We start from the raw sequence: 13,305 nt of genomic DNA, 5'->3' as shown, positions 1-13,305 counted from the left end.
ATAAAAAAAGAAGTAATATATAATAATCTATGATTTAATTTCTAGTTACTGGGATTTAATATATGTGTATATGCATATATAATGCATTCTCTAGTCATTATGAATCATAAAAAGCTAACACAAACACAGCGCAAAAATCTTCATGTGTGATATTGTTTCTAAGCAATAAATGAATTTGTCTTTATTGATGACAGATAAAAACTTTTTTATTTTTTTTATTTTTTTTTTATTTTATTTTTTTTTTTCAATGAATATAATATGCATATTCATCAGGTTGAGCCTATAAGGTTAAATAATCCCTTTAACTGAATAAGCATCTTATATAATGTAACTAATCCTATTCATTTCTAACAAACTATGAACCCAGTGCTTCAATATGTTTAAGAAATTTTCATTGTTAGTATACATATTAACTTGAATTAGTATATATAAATTCTGTTTGATTTCCCCCCCCCGCTCTTTCTCTTTTTCATATCACACATTATGTTTCCTTCGTTTGTTCGTTTTTTTAATGACTATTGTATTGCGTTAGTACCTCTTGTAATTTGGTCTACAGCTGGTATTTTTATGTCATTTCGAATTTTTAAAAACAAACTGTATAATAATACTATTGTCTATACATCAATGGTGGCTGTAATAGGAGGTATAATATCTGCAGCTATAACATTTATAACAGCAGATGATAGTATTTTATGGAAGAGACAAACTGTATTCTATGTCTTTTATAGTATTAGTATATCATTTACATATATTTCCATATTTCTTGCATTTTTGAAGCTTGAAGGATATTGTTATGAAGCCAGTTGTAATGACGATCCTAATCTATTAGAAACACGGCTTGTAAGGTTATCCTTTGTTGGTAAACGCGTGATCTATGTCGGCTTTCTTTGGTCTGCAATAACGATATCTGCAGGGTTTGCTGTAACACTATTAAATTCATTAACTGGAATAAATGCTATTAGTAAAAATGGAGTGATATTTATCTATTTATCAGGTTGGGGGTTTATAGCAGTTCATCTATCTTTATTAGCAATTTATTTCAAGCAACTTTTAAGAATAGTTGGAAGATTTCTTTTTTTGTTCTATACACTAGCCAGCCTAATTTCTACTATTGCTATGACTGTACTTGGATTTTTGCCTGCTAAGGAATATAGACTTCATGGGAATGTTATTGGTTGCGCTGTTATTTTTACAGTTGACATACCAGCTGTTTTGGCTATTCTCTTTGTTTTCTTTATTGGTCATCTTTGGACAAAAATAGATGATTTAGAAGTAGTGGCAGCTAGCATTACTAGAGATGAACCTAAAGAGGTAAATTAAGGATATATACCAAAAAAAAAGGTATTTATGTTTAGATATTGTTTGATCAAATTATTGCAATAAATCATGTTAATAAACAGCTATTATCTTTTTCTTTTTATAAATAAGGAAAACCTATTTTTTATTAATGCACTTTTAAAACAAAATAAAAAAAAAAAATGATACAAGTAAATAAATGCAAACAATATATAGATATAGATATAGATAAATAGATATAGAAAATATTCTAAGCAGAGAAGAGTTTCTTTTCAAAAGAATGAAGACCATGAACACCACCTTCCATTTGAGCAGCAGCAGTTCTCTTTTCAAAGCGTACCTTACCCTCATACACGGCATCTTTCATTCCATTAACACTATTATAACCAATATCTTGAAGAGAGTGTTGAACACCAGTAACAAGGTATTGAATATATTTACGAACAGAACCCTTATCAACAACATTACCAACAACACCCTGAGCAACCTTTACAGCGTCCCCCTCAGAGAAATAACGTTTTGTAGCAGCATTACCACCATCCTTATCACCTGATTTTTGACTCATGGCATCCAATGAACCCATACCACGATAACGTTTAAGACGTTGTCCCTCATGATAAAAATATTCACCAGGAGTTTCAGTCGTGCCTGCCAAAAGACCACCCATCATCACCGCGCTAGCACCTAAAGCTAATGCCTTGATGATATGTCCGACATTACCAATACCACCATCAGCAATGGTGGGAACACCAAAGCGACGAGCGAATTCAGAGACACGATAGACAGCAGTAGCCTGAGGACGACCACAGGCCATGACTTCTTGAGTGATACAGATAGAACCAGAGCCCATACCAATACGAAGACCATCTGCACCGGCTTCAATCAAGTTAGCTGCTTGTTCACGAGTCACGACGTTACCAGCAATCACTTCCAAATTGGGATAGGTTTGCTTGATCCAGCGAAGCATTTCGATTTGATAAATAGAGTTACCTTGAGAGGAATCAAGAACGACAACATCCAGTCCGGCCTCAACAAGAAGAGCAAGACGATCTTTATCATCAGGACGAGTACCGATAGCAGCACCTACAAGGAGTTGTTTAGATTGAGCCACCTTAGAAGCATTAGGGTAGTTTTGATTCTTGAGAAGATCAGAACGAGACAAGAGAGCAACAAGAGAGCCTTCAGAGTTAACGATAGGAAGTTTACCCTTCTTGGAAGCACACAAGATATGGTTGGCTTCAGACAATGTAATTCCTTCACGACCCACGACAAGATCAGTAGTCATGATTTCCTTTAAAGGTGTATCATCTTGATTATGGAATTGAATATCACGAGCAGTTACAATACCAACCAACTTGCTATGTAACTTTCCATTTTCTAAACCAAATATTATTATTATTAGTGTAACTATCTCAAGCCACACTCTGCATTTAGGTGTTTTTTATGAAACACACACACACACACACACACACATACACATACACATATAAACATATGCACAACAACAATAATAACTTACCAGTGATAGGAACTCCACAAAAACCAGATTTGGCCTTAATTTCTTTCACATCGGCAACTGTATGATCAGGAGATAAAACAACAGGATCCACAATGAAACCATTCTCATATTTCTTGACGGTACGGACCATCTTGGCCTGCTCCTCAGCAGAACAATTATTATGAATAATACCAATACCACCTAAAAGCTAAAATTTTGGGGGTTTTTTTTTTAGAAAAAAAAAATCCAGCCTTTTTTTTTTTCCTCATACTCGATCACACACAAATCAAAGAATAAATAAATAAAAAAAAATACTTACTGCCATGGAAATGGCCATTTCAGCCTCTGTGACAGTATCCATAGGGGAAGACAAGAAAGGTGTCTTTAAGGTAATTTTCTTTGTGATCTTGGATTCCAAAGATGCCTTTTCAGCAGCAAAATCAATATAACCAGGTAAAATTAAGAAATCATTATATGTTAAGCCACCACTTAACTGTTCATCCATTAAAGCTTCAATAGATAAACCATCACGACGGCCATATTCTTTTAATACAGCATTTGCAGTAGAAGCATCAAGATAAGTAGAAGACATTTTTTAAAATAAAATTAGGGTTTTATTATTATTAAAAAAAAAAATTTATATGTGGGGGAGGAATAATATACCCCCCCTCTTTTAAAAATTTTACAAATTTGATAGCCTTTTTATATTTAAATTTTAGGGTGGCTTTTTTTTTTTTGAAACTATTTATTCAAAGTCAGATATCTGTTGATGTGACTCTTCTAGACCGAAAAAAGATCTAAAAAAAAATCTAATTTTTAGTTTTCTTTTTTTTTTTTCATAAGTTTTAATACTTTGTGACAATACAATCTATTTGCCCTTTTTTTTTTTTTTTTTTTTTTTTTATCATTCAAGTATCTTTCCTGTCTTTTTTTTTATTTCTCTTGTATATTTTATTCTTTTTTTTTTTTTAAAAAAAGGTCGATAAATTACATGAAAGATAAAAAAAAAAGTCAATTGATTCAATGTTGAAAAAAATAAAATAAATTAAAGGAAATAGTTGCTTTGTTTTAGTCACAAATATTGAAAATGATATGAAAAAAAAAATGATGATTAAAATTTTACAGGTACTTCTGATGGTAACTGACGAAAATAAAATAAACACACCGAGGATTTTAAATATTAAATCTGATTTTCATATTTCGTTTTCATTAAAACTTGTTTTATATCACTTTTAATATAAAAGCAAAATATAAAGATTTCTTGTATTTTATTAGCTAAAGGCTTCAAATCATACTTTACAAATGGACGGACAAAATAAGATTTAAGAGTAGTGTAATCATGATACTTAAGCCACTATCATGAATTACAACGAAGAAAAATGAACGCTTTTTGTTTCTTATTAGTTAAACTGCTGTGATTGATTAATTAATTAGAACAAATATATAAAACTCCTCCTTTTTTCTTTCTTTCTTTCTTTCTTTTCTAATACAGTTAGAATATAAAATGGAATATTTCATAATTTATTAGTACAGCAACTACTGCTCTATTCTCTACTATTGGAATAATACGCGAGACTTGTTTAAATGAATTGGCTTGATTAGAGCCATTTTTTAGTTTAACTTTTGTTGTTGTATTCATGATTTGTTATTATACTTGTTCTCTAAAATTACTAAATTAAGTATAATCAAAATATAATAATTTGTCTTTAAAATAAACAAACGCGTTTACCACTTTTATTGCATTTAGCGCTAAAATAATATATAAACGTTTAAGCTTTTTATCTGTCTTTTTTTCCTTTTTTTTTTTTCTTCTCTTCTCTAAAAATAATAAAACCCCAGCAAGACCTTCCTTTTCTGTCTTTATTCTATTTTATTTTTTATTGACCTTTTTTTTTTCTTTTTTTTCACTTTTGTGCTTACTTTTTTTCTCTTTTTTTTTTTGTTTTCTTTTTCGATTATTTGTTTGTTTTATACGATATGAGTTGGTAAGCAGTTTGAAGGCAATGTAGATGGATATACAATAACTATTTTTTTTTTGTACAAAGGAAAGGCGTTAAAAAAACAATATCAAGACTTCCGCATCAATTAAAAACTAGAAACGGTGGCGACGGTAATAATAATAATTATAATAAATTTGTTATTATTGCTGTAAGACCCAACTATTAAAAAAAAAAATGTAGATGTTACTCAGGATTTAGATTATCTTGTACTCGAAAAAAAATATAAAGAATATGTTCATTCTGTCAATGAACTTTGTATAGAAGTAAAGACATACCGAGATAATTTAGCAAGTAAATTCATTTAGGTTTTTTCTTGTTGTTGCTACACTATGCTTGCTAATTCTATATATCTATGTGTGTTTTTATCTATTTTTTATTTATTTATTTCATGTTAGGCATGTTGAACTGTCAATCACAAAATGCAACCCTTTTAGCTGAAGTATGTGGACTCCAGTCAGAGAGTGATTTTGACTATAATAGCATGTCTCCTAAAATGAAACAAGCCCTCGAAGATTATGCGACTGCAATGACTTACTGTAGACAAGAAAATATGTCTTTACTTGTAAAAATACAATACCATTTTGTATCTTTGAATATATATATAAATATCCTCTCCCCTTTTTTTTTTTTTTTTTTATATATTTATTAGGATGATTTGGATGCAAGCGTCATTCAACCTCTCGATCAATATCAAATGATTACAAGGACTATAGATAAAACGATTGTAAAACGACAGCATAAATTAATCGATTTTGATCGACATCGTATTTCATATTTGAAATATTCTTCTATCAGTGAACCTACACCTAGTGAAGAAAAACACATGTTTAAATTACAGACTCAGTATGATAATGCAGCTCATGAATATGATTATTTCAATACAATGCTAAAGGAAGAACTTGCTTATTTCTTGGATATGACACTTGATTTTATTGAACCTATCATACAAGTCTTTTATGATATTCAGTGCCGTATACTGGGTGGCCTTTATGGTCGACTTCATGAAGTCATTCAACATAATGGTCCTAACTTTCCTACTTTGGATTTATCGATTGAAGAGGGATATATGCAAAGAATAGAAGAAAGGAATGTAACTGAGGAGCTGGACATGATAGATTTATTTAAAAAGGGGTTAAAACCTTGGGAGAGTAGAAGAGGTAAAAAAAAAAAAATCTACTACTACTTAATCAAATAAAGTAATTATGACTTATGAATGTTGGTGGAATAATAATAATATAGATTCAATTGGTTCTCGTCGAACTTCTTATCAAAGAGAAGAGGATGATAATTATTTATCAGTTCAAAATAATTTACCACCTATAAATAGAAGTCGTTCAAATTCTTCCATTGCATCTGATGCCATTGACAGACGTCTATCTTCTTCTTATTCTACTATAAGAAGAGATAGATCACTTTCAAGTCCTGTAACGAAACAACCTCCCCCTTTATCACCTCGTCCTTCCTTTTTAACTCAGAGAAATAGTAACTATGTCTCTAGTAGTCATAAAGTGGCTCAATTACCTGCTCGTCCTCCAAGACAAGAACTCAGCTCTACTACCCTTCCTCGGACATATACAATCAATCAACAACAAAGCCTTAAAAAGACCCTATCTGATAATAATAGACCTAGTCCTGGATATGAATTAAAGAAAACCATCTCCTCTGGATCTATATCGACTATCAGTACACCTTCAGCACCTGTCACACCCCCTGTCACAAATGAAGAGCTTGGTTCTACTTACCAGCGTCTTCGTCAAAGTACACCTAATCCTTCTGTATCTCCCTTTTTGGATCAACAAAAGGAAGATAGATCAAGTCTAGTTAAAAAGAAGCGTGCTCCACCACCTCCACCTCCACCTAGTAAACGTACACCAGCTGGTATGAACAACAAGAAAGAGTATGTGGAGGCACTTTATGACTTGAATGCACCTCAAGATGGGGACCTCTCTTTCCGTATGGGGGATATCATTGAGATTATTGAGAAAACTGAACAATCGCAAGATTGGTGGAAAGGACGCCTCCGTGATCAAATCGGCATGTTTCCAGGTATAGCATGAAATATATGAAAGACTTTTCTTTTTTTTTTTTTTTTTTCCGTTAAATATTAACTAACATTATTCATTTATTTAATAGCAAATTATGTTAAACAACTTTGATACAATATATTCCCTGTCCTTCAAGATTTGCCAACCATAAATCTTTTTGATGCTCTACTGTAAAGAAAAAAAAAATAAACAAGTCAATAAATAAACTTGTTTCTCCTGTTTATTTTTTATCATTAATTTCTTGTTTACCTTTTCTTTATTCTTTCATCATTATAATCAGGCGAATTAATATAACCCTTTTTTTTCAGCATTGAATCATCTAAGGCTAAAGTATCTACTTTCTTCAAGTTAACATTAGAACGAACATCCCGTTTTAATTGTTCCAACTTTGCTGTATAATCGTCACGATCTTGTTCATTAACTTGAATTGAATCTTGTAGACTTGCGATTTTTGCATCCAAGACACCTAATAAACGAATGGTGCTAGCTGACCATGCAGCAAGTGCGTTCATGGTTTCATCTAGTTGTTGAGGTCTTAAATCACGACCTATACTATACATGACTTGTAAATGACGTTGCTTTTGATCCAACTTTCCTCTTAACACATCTTGATAAAAGCCATCGATAATTAAATCTTCTAATTCTCTTACTGTGGGTATATCAAGATATGATTGTAATAAATCATATGAAAGTGTCTAAGCAGTTTAATAAAAAAAAAAAATTAGAATTTGAATTCATACACAAAATATGTATACATGTATAACCTGTTGTGATTCTGAAAGAGTGACAATGGTCAAAAGCTTTAGTTTTTTTAGTTGATTTGTATTTAATGATGGTAAGTTTGAACTATTTTCTGTATTAAATAAATTATTATTCTCAATGTATTTTTTTTTTTGTCTCTCTTGCATAGTATATTACCTTGATAATCTTTATATGTTCCATAAAGAAAAATACCAAGTAAAGTATAATAAGGCATTACTTCTGGTAATGTAGATGCCTATCATTTTTTTTTTTTTTTTGGAAATGTTATATTAAAAAGAAAATATCTCTGTTTTTCTTTTTCTTTTACTTCAATTAAATTAGGTGATTCATATAATTCTGTAAAAACAAAAACACCAGGTGCACTCAATGCATCCATAATCAATTTTATATTAGCAACACCTTTGACTGATTTAGACAATAATAAAAAAGGTTGAAGTTTTTGAAGGCTTGTATCTTTCATTATTGTATTAATTAAATAATAATAAAAAAGAAATAAAAAAAAAAGGGCTACTTAAAATGATGACAACAGTACAATAACTGTTTTCTTCTTCGCATTATTAGAGTGCATACCTAGGGTGTTTGAAGGGTATATAAAACCTGTTATCATTGTATGTTCTAAAAAAAAACACACATTTTTATTATGAACTTTAATAAACAACAGATGTAAACAAATGAATATTAGGTTTGCATAAAATAATAGTTGTGAATACATATATTATAATAAACTATAAGAAAAAAAAAACAAATAATTTGATTTGTTGTTGTTGCTGTATAAACTACCAAAAACTATGCTTATGAGGTGGTTTGCCTATATAAAATACAAGTTAGACACGACTTTTTTTTTTAAAAAAAAAAGATGAATCTATAACTTACCAAATTCGTTACCATAATTTGAAGGAGGAGGTGGATTATAGCCTGGAAATCCGGGTATACCAGGAAGACCACTGTGCTGACTGTGCTGACCATGATGACCATGATGACCATGCTGATGAGGTTGACCATATTGAAAGCTGCCACCACTAAATGGAGGAGGAGGTGGAGGTGGGTATTGATTATACTATAATACAATCGAGTATGTTTAGATCAGTTTATATAAATCCTTTATTTAAACTTACTCCTCCTTGATGATGACTATGTTTATTTGTAAAATATTTTCCTGCCGCATAACTAACAAAATTAGTTTTATTAGTGAAAAAAAAAAAAAAAGTTCAGCCTATCATGTTACCCTAGTAAACTACCAGTGATGGCACCTCCAGAGAAGCCTTAAAAGAATAATAAATGAATATAATTTACTTTTAATGTATTCTTTCTTTACCAGTAAATATTTTCCCAATTCCTCTTTCTCCTCCTTCTTCACCGGGTATTGTAGGATCCGTATTATTCTGAGTTGGATAAGAGGTATTTATAGAAGCTGGAGAAGAATCCATATATGAATTGTTTTCACTTGAATATTGTTGTTGTTGTTGTTGTTGTAAAGGATATCCACTACTATTGTAGCTGTATGCTTCACCCTTATTTCCTACGCCTGCTTCAGATGCCTTTGAAGCTCCAGTAGGGATTTCCCATTGTGTTGTACCTGTTGATTGTTCAAGATAATAATAACGTTGCGAAGTCTCATCCCAGAGTGCAATCCTAATAAAATGAAATAGAACCTTAACTATGAAAAGGGAGTTCTTTGTGATTGTATATATATGTATACCATCCAGGAGGAAGTGTAGGTGGAACTGAAGGATTCATTATTAAATGGGGAAAAAAAAAAAAAAGAAAAAGAACAAGAAAAAGAAACAGAAGAAGGGTTATTTTTGAATTAATCAATGATTTTATTTCCATTAGAGTGAATTCTATTTTTAACTTCTTATGCAGCATCCGCAATGATATGATTGGTGGGTTTTCTTGTCACGATTGTTTCTACAAAATCATTCATTTTACTTTCATCTACATAGACCAAGAAATAAGGATTGGCAGTAGAGCCAGTTGTATTATGGAATATTTCACTTTCCTGTACTTTAGTGACTAACGAATCGTTATATTTCCACCATTGATCATTTTTATGATCCAAGATATAGATCCAATAATGACCATAATTTGCCTGTCCTTGATGAATAAAGACAGCATGTAAACGATAAGCTATTTGATTATAATCATCATATTGACTGTGTATTTTAGATCTTAATTCTTGTATCTTATTTGTTCCTTCTTGAATGATTTCTCTTTTTTCTTTAGATTCCTTTTTTATAAAATCTAAAACATGCTCAAGTCTTTCCTTATCTTTTTCTGTAGGACATTCAGTTTTAAATTCTTCCAATACTTGACATGATGCTTCTAATAAATCAGGTATAGGCATTTTACAAATCTATTTCGAGTTTATTAACACATCATTAAAAGAAAAGACAATCCCTATCTATTACCTCTGACTTTGTGTATTTTGCTACTTGTCTTTCATATTTTTCCATTTCCATTCTCCAAAGAGCTACTTCAGCTCTTCTCTCTTTTAAAGCTTCAAAGTTTTCATCAGCATATCGATCTAAATAGATAGTCTTATAGAATTGAATATACGCGTTTGATTTATATATATTGGCTGTAGCTCTATCAAACTGTACTCTCTATGTAGATATAGATATAGAAAGAGATGTATATATAGATATAGATGTATATATAGATATATATATACATATACATATACACATATGAATACCTTTATTATTCATTTCAATTAGAATCTCTTATTTTACCTGGACTAGGATTTGAAGAATAGGTGGAAATGATTTCGCAGTAACTTCACGCGTCACTTCACATCCTCCTTGGAAATTCTCTACTTGATCTGCAAAAAAATATTCGTCTAATCCATCATAAAGATCTTTACCTTCTGATGCATCTACAATAACATGTGAAAAATCCTCTTCCATTTCTTTCTTGACTATCTTTTGTGTCATATTATCACGATAAGAAAGGATTTGTCTAGCCTTTCCATAAAATGAACGACGAATCATATCATCTATTTGTTCGCCATCTTCTGTCTTTGATAAAGGTTTAAGTGCTGCCTCAACAAGATACATGACATTACTCATACATTCAGTTACATCTTGTTGTTTACCAAACATCATTGTGTCCACACTAGGTCTCTCCTTTATTACTCCTTTACTACTACCTTGTCTTTCATCATCTAATTCATCATAGGAGGGAGGTGGTGAATGAGGTCTTATCGTATTTGAAGATTCACTTTCTAAAGCTGTCTTTTGTAAACTCATTGTATTCTTTTCATTTGTGTCTGGAACATCTACATCTTCATCATCCTCTTTTTTATTTAATAATGCCATGTAAGCCAAATCATATTGAGGTGAAATAGCTTTTTCTTGACTTTGTTGAAGATTTAAGAAGAGTTCTTTAAGTAAATTGACAACTTTATGATTCAAGAAGAAGAAGAAGAAAGATGAGTTTATATACATATACATATACAAGTTTAACTTACACTTCTTTGCACGACGAATCTCTGATTGATCTACATTAATTCCACCAATCTTTTTTGGTTCACTATTTTCATCTTCAACAAATAATTCATTATGAATCATTGTTTCACGAAAAGGTATAAAAGTATTATAATACTATAACAGGATTTAAATAAAAATGACACTTGTACGTGTACATATCTTTTTTTTTTCTTTACCTGTAATAAACTATTAAAATAGCATGTATTTCCGATATTATTCAAGCCAACAGGTCTATTATAATGAGAATAAATATATTTCCATTTATAAAAATAGGTATTATTATTAGTATGCATTTATTATTTATATAAGAGGAAGAAAAAAAAAAAAACTTACACTGTTTGCTGACTATTTATCATTTGAGCAGGTACTAATAAACTATCAATATATCAAGTCAAATAACAACAACTCTCTCTCTCTCTTTCTCTCTTTCTCCTTCTTTTCTCTCTTTTCTCCTCCAAGTTCATTTTATACTTTACCACCTAATATGTCTTCAACAGATTTTATATTGGCTGTTAATGGAATTCCTTTTTCTTTTTTTAAAAAATCTATTAATTCTGAACTATGTCTTGCAATGGCAATTGTCTTTAATTTATCTTGATGTGTATTCTTTTCTAAGGGCTCATCTGTCATCTTTATTTGATATAATCCAATCAATAATCGATCATCCGCTGTATCGGGTAGAACCCCAAAATAAGCATATGCATCTCCAATATCATTTCTACCTATCTTTCCTTTACTTCGTTCACATGCAATTAATGTCTGTAATAGAGTTGAATTTGTATAATTGGCAATAGTAACTAAATGATCAATGGCTTCATATTCATCTATAATTACAATAGATTCATTCATTAGTTTCTTATAGGTCCATTCTACTAATCTATCTGATGCCCCTGAAGTGAGACCGAATGAGGTATAAGCTTTATTGACATAATCATCTTCAACTCTATATCGTGTCTCTATTGAGGATATAATGCCTAATACATGTTGCATATCCGCTGTCTTTACTTTAATCGTCATTCCATTGGCTGTGAAAGGAACTGTAGTAGAGCCCAACTCTTGACGTAAGACATCTAATGCTAGTAAAATTTCTTGTTCAATCTGTTCAAGACGTAAGGGTTGAATTACATCAGGTGGAAGAAAGTAATTATCTTCAAGTTGAAATCCAATCTCTTCTAATAATGCCTGACTGCCATCATCGAGCCCAACGCGAGCCAAGAAATGTGGATTATTTTTATTAATGTTACGCTTAATACCCTTGAGTAAGTCTTGAAGGTAAACTAAGAGAGTCGAATAGGTAGTGACTAAAGTAGGTGTGACGGGTTGATCTTTGTTTTGTTGCATAAGTTCAGCATAAGACCTTGCTTTAGGTCGTGTTGCCTCTAATCGTTCCAGTAATTTTATAGGTAAAAGGGGTTCTTGTAGTTCAAATGCAACTGTATAGTCACAGCCACAACATTGATATACATTAAAACCTTGTGCATGATAATGATGACAGGGATAATCAAGACCACTGCATCTATTTTCTTCACTATTCAGTTTAGTATGATTTATAGTGAACCAGACATGACACGTTTGACAAATAATACGTGTCGTTCTAGTTACTTCCGTATTATTCATTATCTCTACTGATTCAATTAATTCATTATCGGCTTGAATACTCATCATATCAGACTTGTTTTCTTCGAATTTATTATCCAAAATAAAACTTTTAAAGACATGTTTATGATCACTTTGTTGAAATGTTTCTAAAAGAGCAAGTAATGACATGGGTGAATGATAAAAACCATCCCTTTTCACTTTAGAGTTTTTATTTTCAATGCTGTTTGTTCCATCAAGAACAAATGTATTATTTGTTTTTAAAGCAGGAAACGCTGCTTCAGACATTATTATAATTCAGTATGAATTGTTGGAATAAATAAAAAGAAAAAAAAAAAGAAAATGAAAATGAAATACACAAAATAATAAAATCTTTCTTTATATGCTAACATTCATATTCCGAAGAAAATGACTAAATTTACAAGTCGTATCTTGTCATGTTAAATCATTCTATCATTTCTTATAAGAAAAAAAAAACCTCCCCAACTCTTAACAGCAATCTTTTTATAGGCAATTCAAGGTTTTTGAACACTGTGATTATTTCGATGATAAAGTGCTGCCAGTTTTAATTCATTAATTCGCTTATTATTGCATTTTTTATATATACACATAAGAAGAAC

General features: G+C 30.9%; 6 protein-coding genes across 6 annotated transcripts; 2 read left to right on the top strand and 4 right to left on the bottom strand.

The window, feature by feature from the left end:
* Window positions 1-483: 483 nt before the first annotated feature.
* Window positions 484-1,383, top strand: BX663DRAFT_583966 (uncharacterized protein; the record flags this gene model as incomplete). The annotated part of the gene is made up of 2 exons (XM_051532223.1): window positions 484-1,311; window positions 1,342-1,383. The coding sequence occupies 2 exons, from the start codon at window positions 484-486 to the stop codon at window positions 1,381-1,383; spliced, it is 870 nt and encodes a 289-aa protein (XP_051385701.1).
* A 25-nt stretch (window positions 1,384-1,408) lies between these two features.
* On the bottom strand, window positions 1,409-3,455 carry BX663DRAFT_500651 (inosine-5'-monophosphate dehydrogenase). The gene is made up of 3 exons (XM_051526357.1): window positions 3,114-3,455; window positions 2,816-3,002; window positions 1,409-2,673 (listed from the first exon to the last, which is right to left on the bottom strand). Exons 1-3 carry the CDS (start codon window positions 3,384-3,386, stop codon window positions 1,547-1,549), a joined length of 1,587 nt encoding a protein of 528 aa, XP_051385700.1. The 5' UTR covers window positions 3,387-3,455; the 3' UTR covers window positions 1,409-1,546.
* Window positions 3,456-4,771: 1,316 nt separating this feature from the next.
* Window positions 4,772-6,950, top strand: BX663DRAFT_484182 (uncharacterized protein; the record flags this gene model as incomplete). The annotated part of the gene is made up of 7 exons (XM_051524540.1): window positions 4,772-4,779; window positions 4,840-4,904; window positions 4,975-5,085; window positions 5,190-5,356; window positions 5,444-5,951; window positions 6,034-6,840; window positions 6,928-6,950. The coding sequence occupies 7 exons, from the start codon at window positions 4,772-4,774 to the stop codon at window positions 6,948-6,950; spliced, it is 1,689 nt and encodes a 562-aa protein (XP_051385699.1).
* Window positions 6,948-8,197, bottom strand: BX663DRAFT_500645 (uncharacterized protein). The gene is made up of 5 exons (XM_051526356.1): window positions 7,909-8,197; window positions 7,758-7,836; window positions 7,604-7,692; window positions 7,089-7,534; window positions 6,948-7,007 (listed from the first exon to the last, which is right to left on the bottom strand). The coding sequence occupies exons 1-5, from the start codon at window positions 8,059-8,061 to the stop codon at window positions 6,971-6,973; spliced, it is 804 nt and encodes a 267-aa protein (XP_051385698.1). The 5' UTR covers window positions 8,062-8,197; the 3' UTR covers window positions 6,948-6,970.
* On the bottom strand, window positions 8,180-9,363 carry BX663DRAFT_500641 (uncharacterized protein). The gene is made up of 6 exons (XM_051526355.1): window positions 9,301-9,363; window positions 8,917-9,233; window positions 8,827-8,863; window positions 8,717-8,768; window positions 8,475-8,658; window positions 8,180-8,409 (listed from the first exon to the last, which is right to left on the bottom strand). Exons 1-6 carry the CDS (start codon window positions 9,336-9,338, stop codon window positions 8,378-8,380), a joined length of 660 nt encoding a protein of 219 aa, XP_051385697.1. The 5' UTR covers window positions 9,339-9,363; the 3' UTR covers window positions 8,180-8,377.
* Window positions 9,364-9,429: 66 nt separating this feature from the next.
* BX663DRAFT_500635 (uncharacterized protein) lies at window positions 9,430-13,021 on the bottom strand. Its single transcript, XM_051526354.1, has 7 exons — window positions 11,566-13,021; window positions 11,423-11,456; window positions 11,266-11,320; window positions 11,071-11,203; window positions 10,334-11,001; window positions 10,010-10,204; window positions 9,430-9,954 (listed from the first exon to the last, which is right to left on the bottom strand). The coding sequence occupies exons 1-7, from the start codon at window positions 12,971-12,973 to the stop codon at window positions 9,457-9,459; spliced, it is 2,991 nt and encodes a 996-aa protein (XP_051385696.1). The 5' UTR covers window positions 12,974-13,021; the 3' UTR covers window positions 9,430-9,456.
* Window positions 13,022-13,305: the final 284 nt, after the last annotated feature.

The sequence above is a fragment of the Cokeromyces recurvatus genome, assembly GCF_025118155.1.
Source record: "Cokeromyces recurvatus strain NRRL 2243 chromosome Unknown BX663scaffold_5, whole genome shotgun sequence".
Taxonomy (NCBI): domain Eukaryota; kingdom Fungi; phylum Mucoromycota; class Mucoromycetes; order Mucorales; family Mucoraceae; genus Cokeromyces; species Cokeromyces recurvatus.
Note: the sequence above shows the minus strand (reverse complement) of the source record. Positions and strands in the feature narration are given on the sequence as shown.

Coding starts and splice junctions, on each gene's coding strand:
- BX663DRAFT_500651 (XM_051526357.1), bottom strand. CDS start 3,386: ATGTCTTCTACTTATCTTGATGCTTCTACTGCAAATGCTGTATTAAAA. Junction 3,003..3,113: donor AAATGGCCATTTCCATGGCA/GTAAGTATTTTT, acceptor CCAAAATTTTAG/CTTTTAGGTGGTATTGGTAT. Junction 2,674..2,815: donor TTGTGGAGTTCCTATCACTG/GTAAGTTATTAT, acceptor TATTTGGTTTAG/AAAATGGAAAGTTACATAGC.
- BX663DRAFT_500645 (XM_051526356.1), bottom strand. CDS start 8,061: ATGAAAGATACAAGCCTTCAAAAACTTCAACCTTTTTTATTATTGTCT. Junction 7,837..7,908: donor AATCACCTAATTTAATTGAA/GTAAAAGAAAAA, acceptor AAAAAATGATAG/GCATCTACATTACCAGAAGT. Junction 7,535..7,603: donor CTCTTTCAGAATCACAACAG/GTTATACATGTA, acceptor TAAACTGCTTAG/ACACTTTCATATGATTTATT.
- BX663DRAFT_500641 (XM_051526355.1), bottom strand. CDS start 9,338: ATGAATCCTTCAGTTCCACCTACACTTCCTCCTGGATG. Junction 8,864..8,916: donor AATTGGGAAAATATTTACTG/GTAAAGAAAGAA, acceptor TATTCTTTTAAG/GCTTCTCTGGAGGTGCCATC. Junction 8,410..8,474: donor AAATTATGGTAACGAATTTG/GTAAGTTATAGA, acceptor TATTTTATATAG/GCAAACCACCTCATAAGCAT.
- BX663DRAFT_500635 (XM_051526354.1), bottom strand. CDS start 12,973: ATGTCTGAAGCAGCGTTTCCTGCTTTAAAAACAAATAATACATTTGTT. Junction 11,457..11,565: donor TGTTGAAGACATATTAGGTG/GTAAAGTATAAA, acceptor ATAGTTTATTAG/TACCTGCTCAAATGATAAAT. Junction 11,002..11,070: donor GATTCGTCGTGCAAAGAAGT/GTAAGTTAAACT, acceptor TGAATCATAAAG/TTGTCAATTTACTTAAAGAA.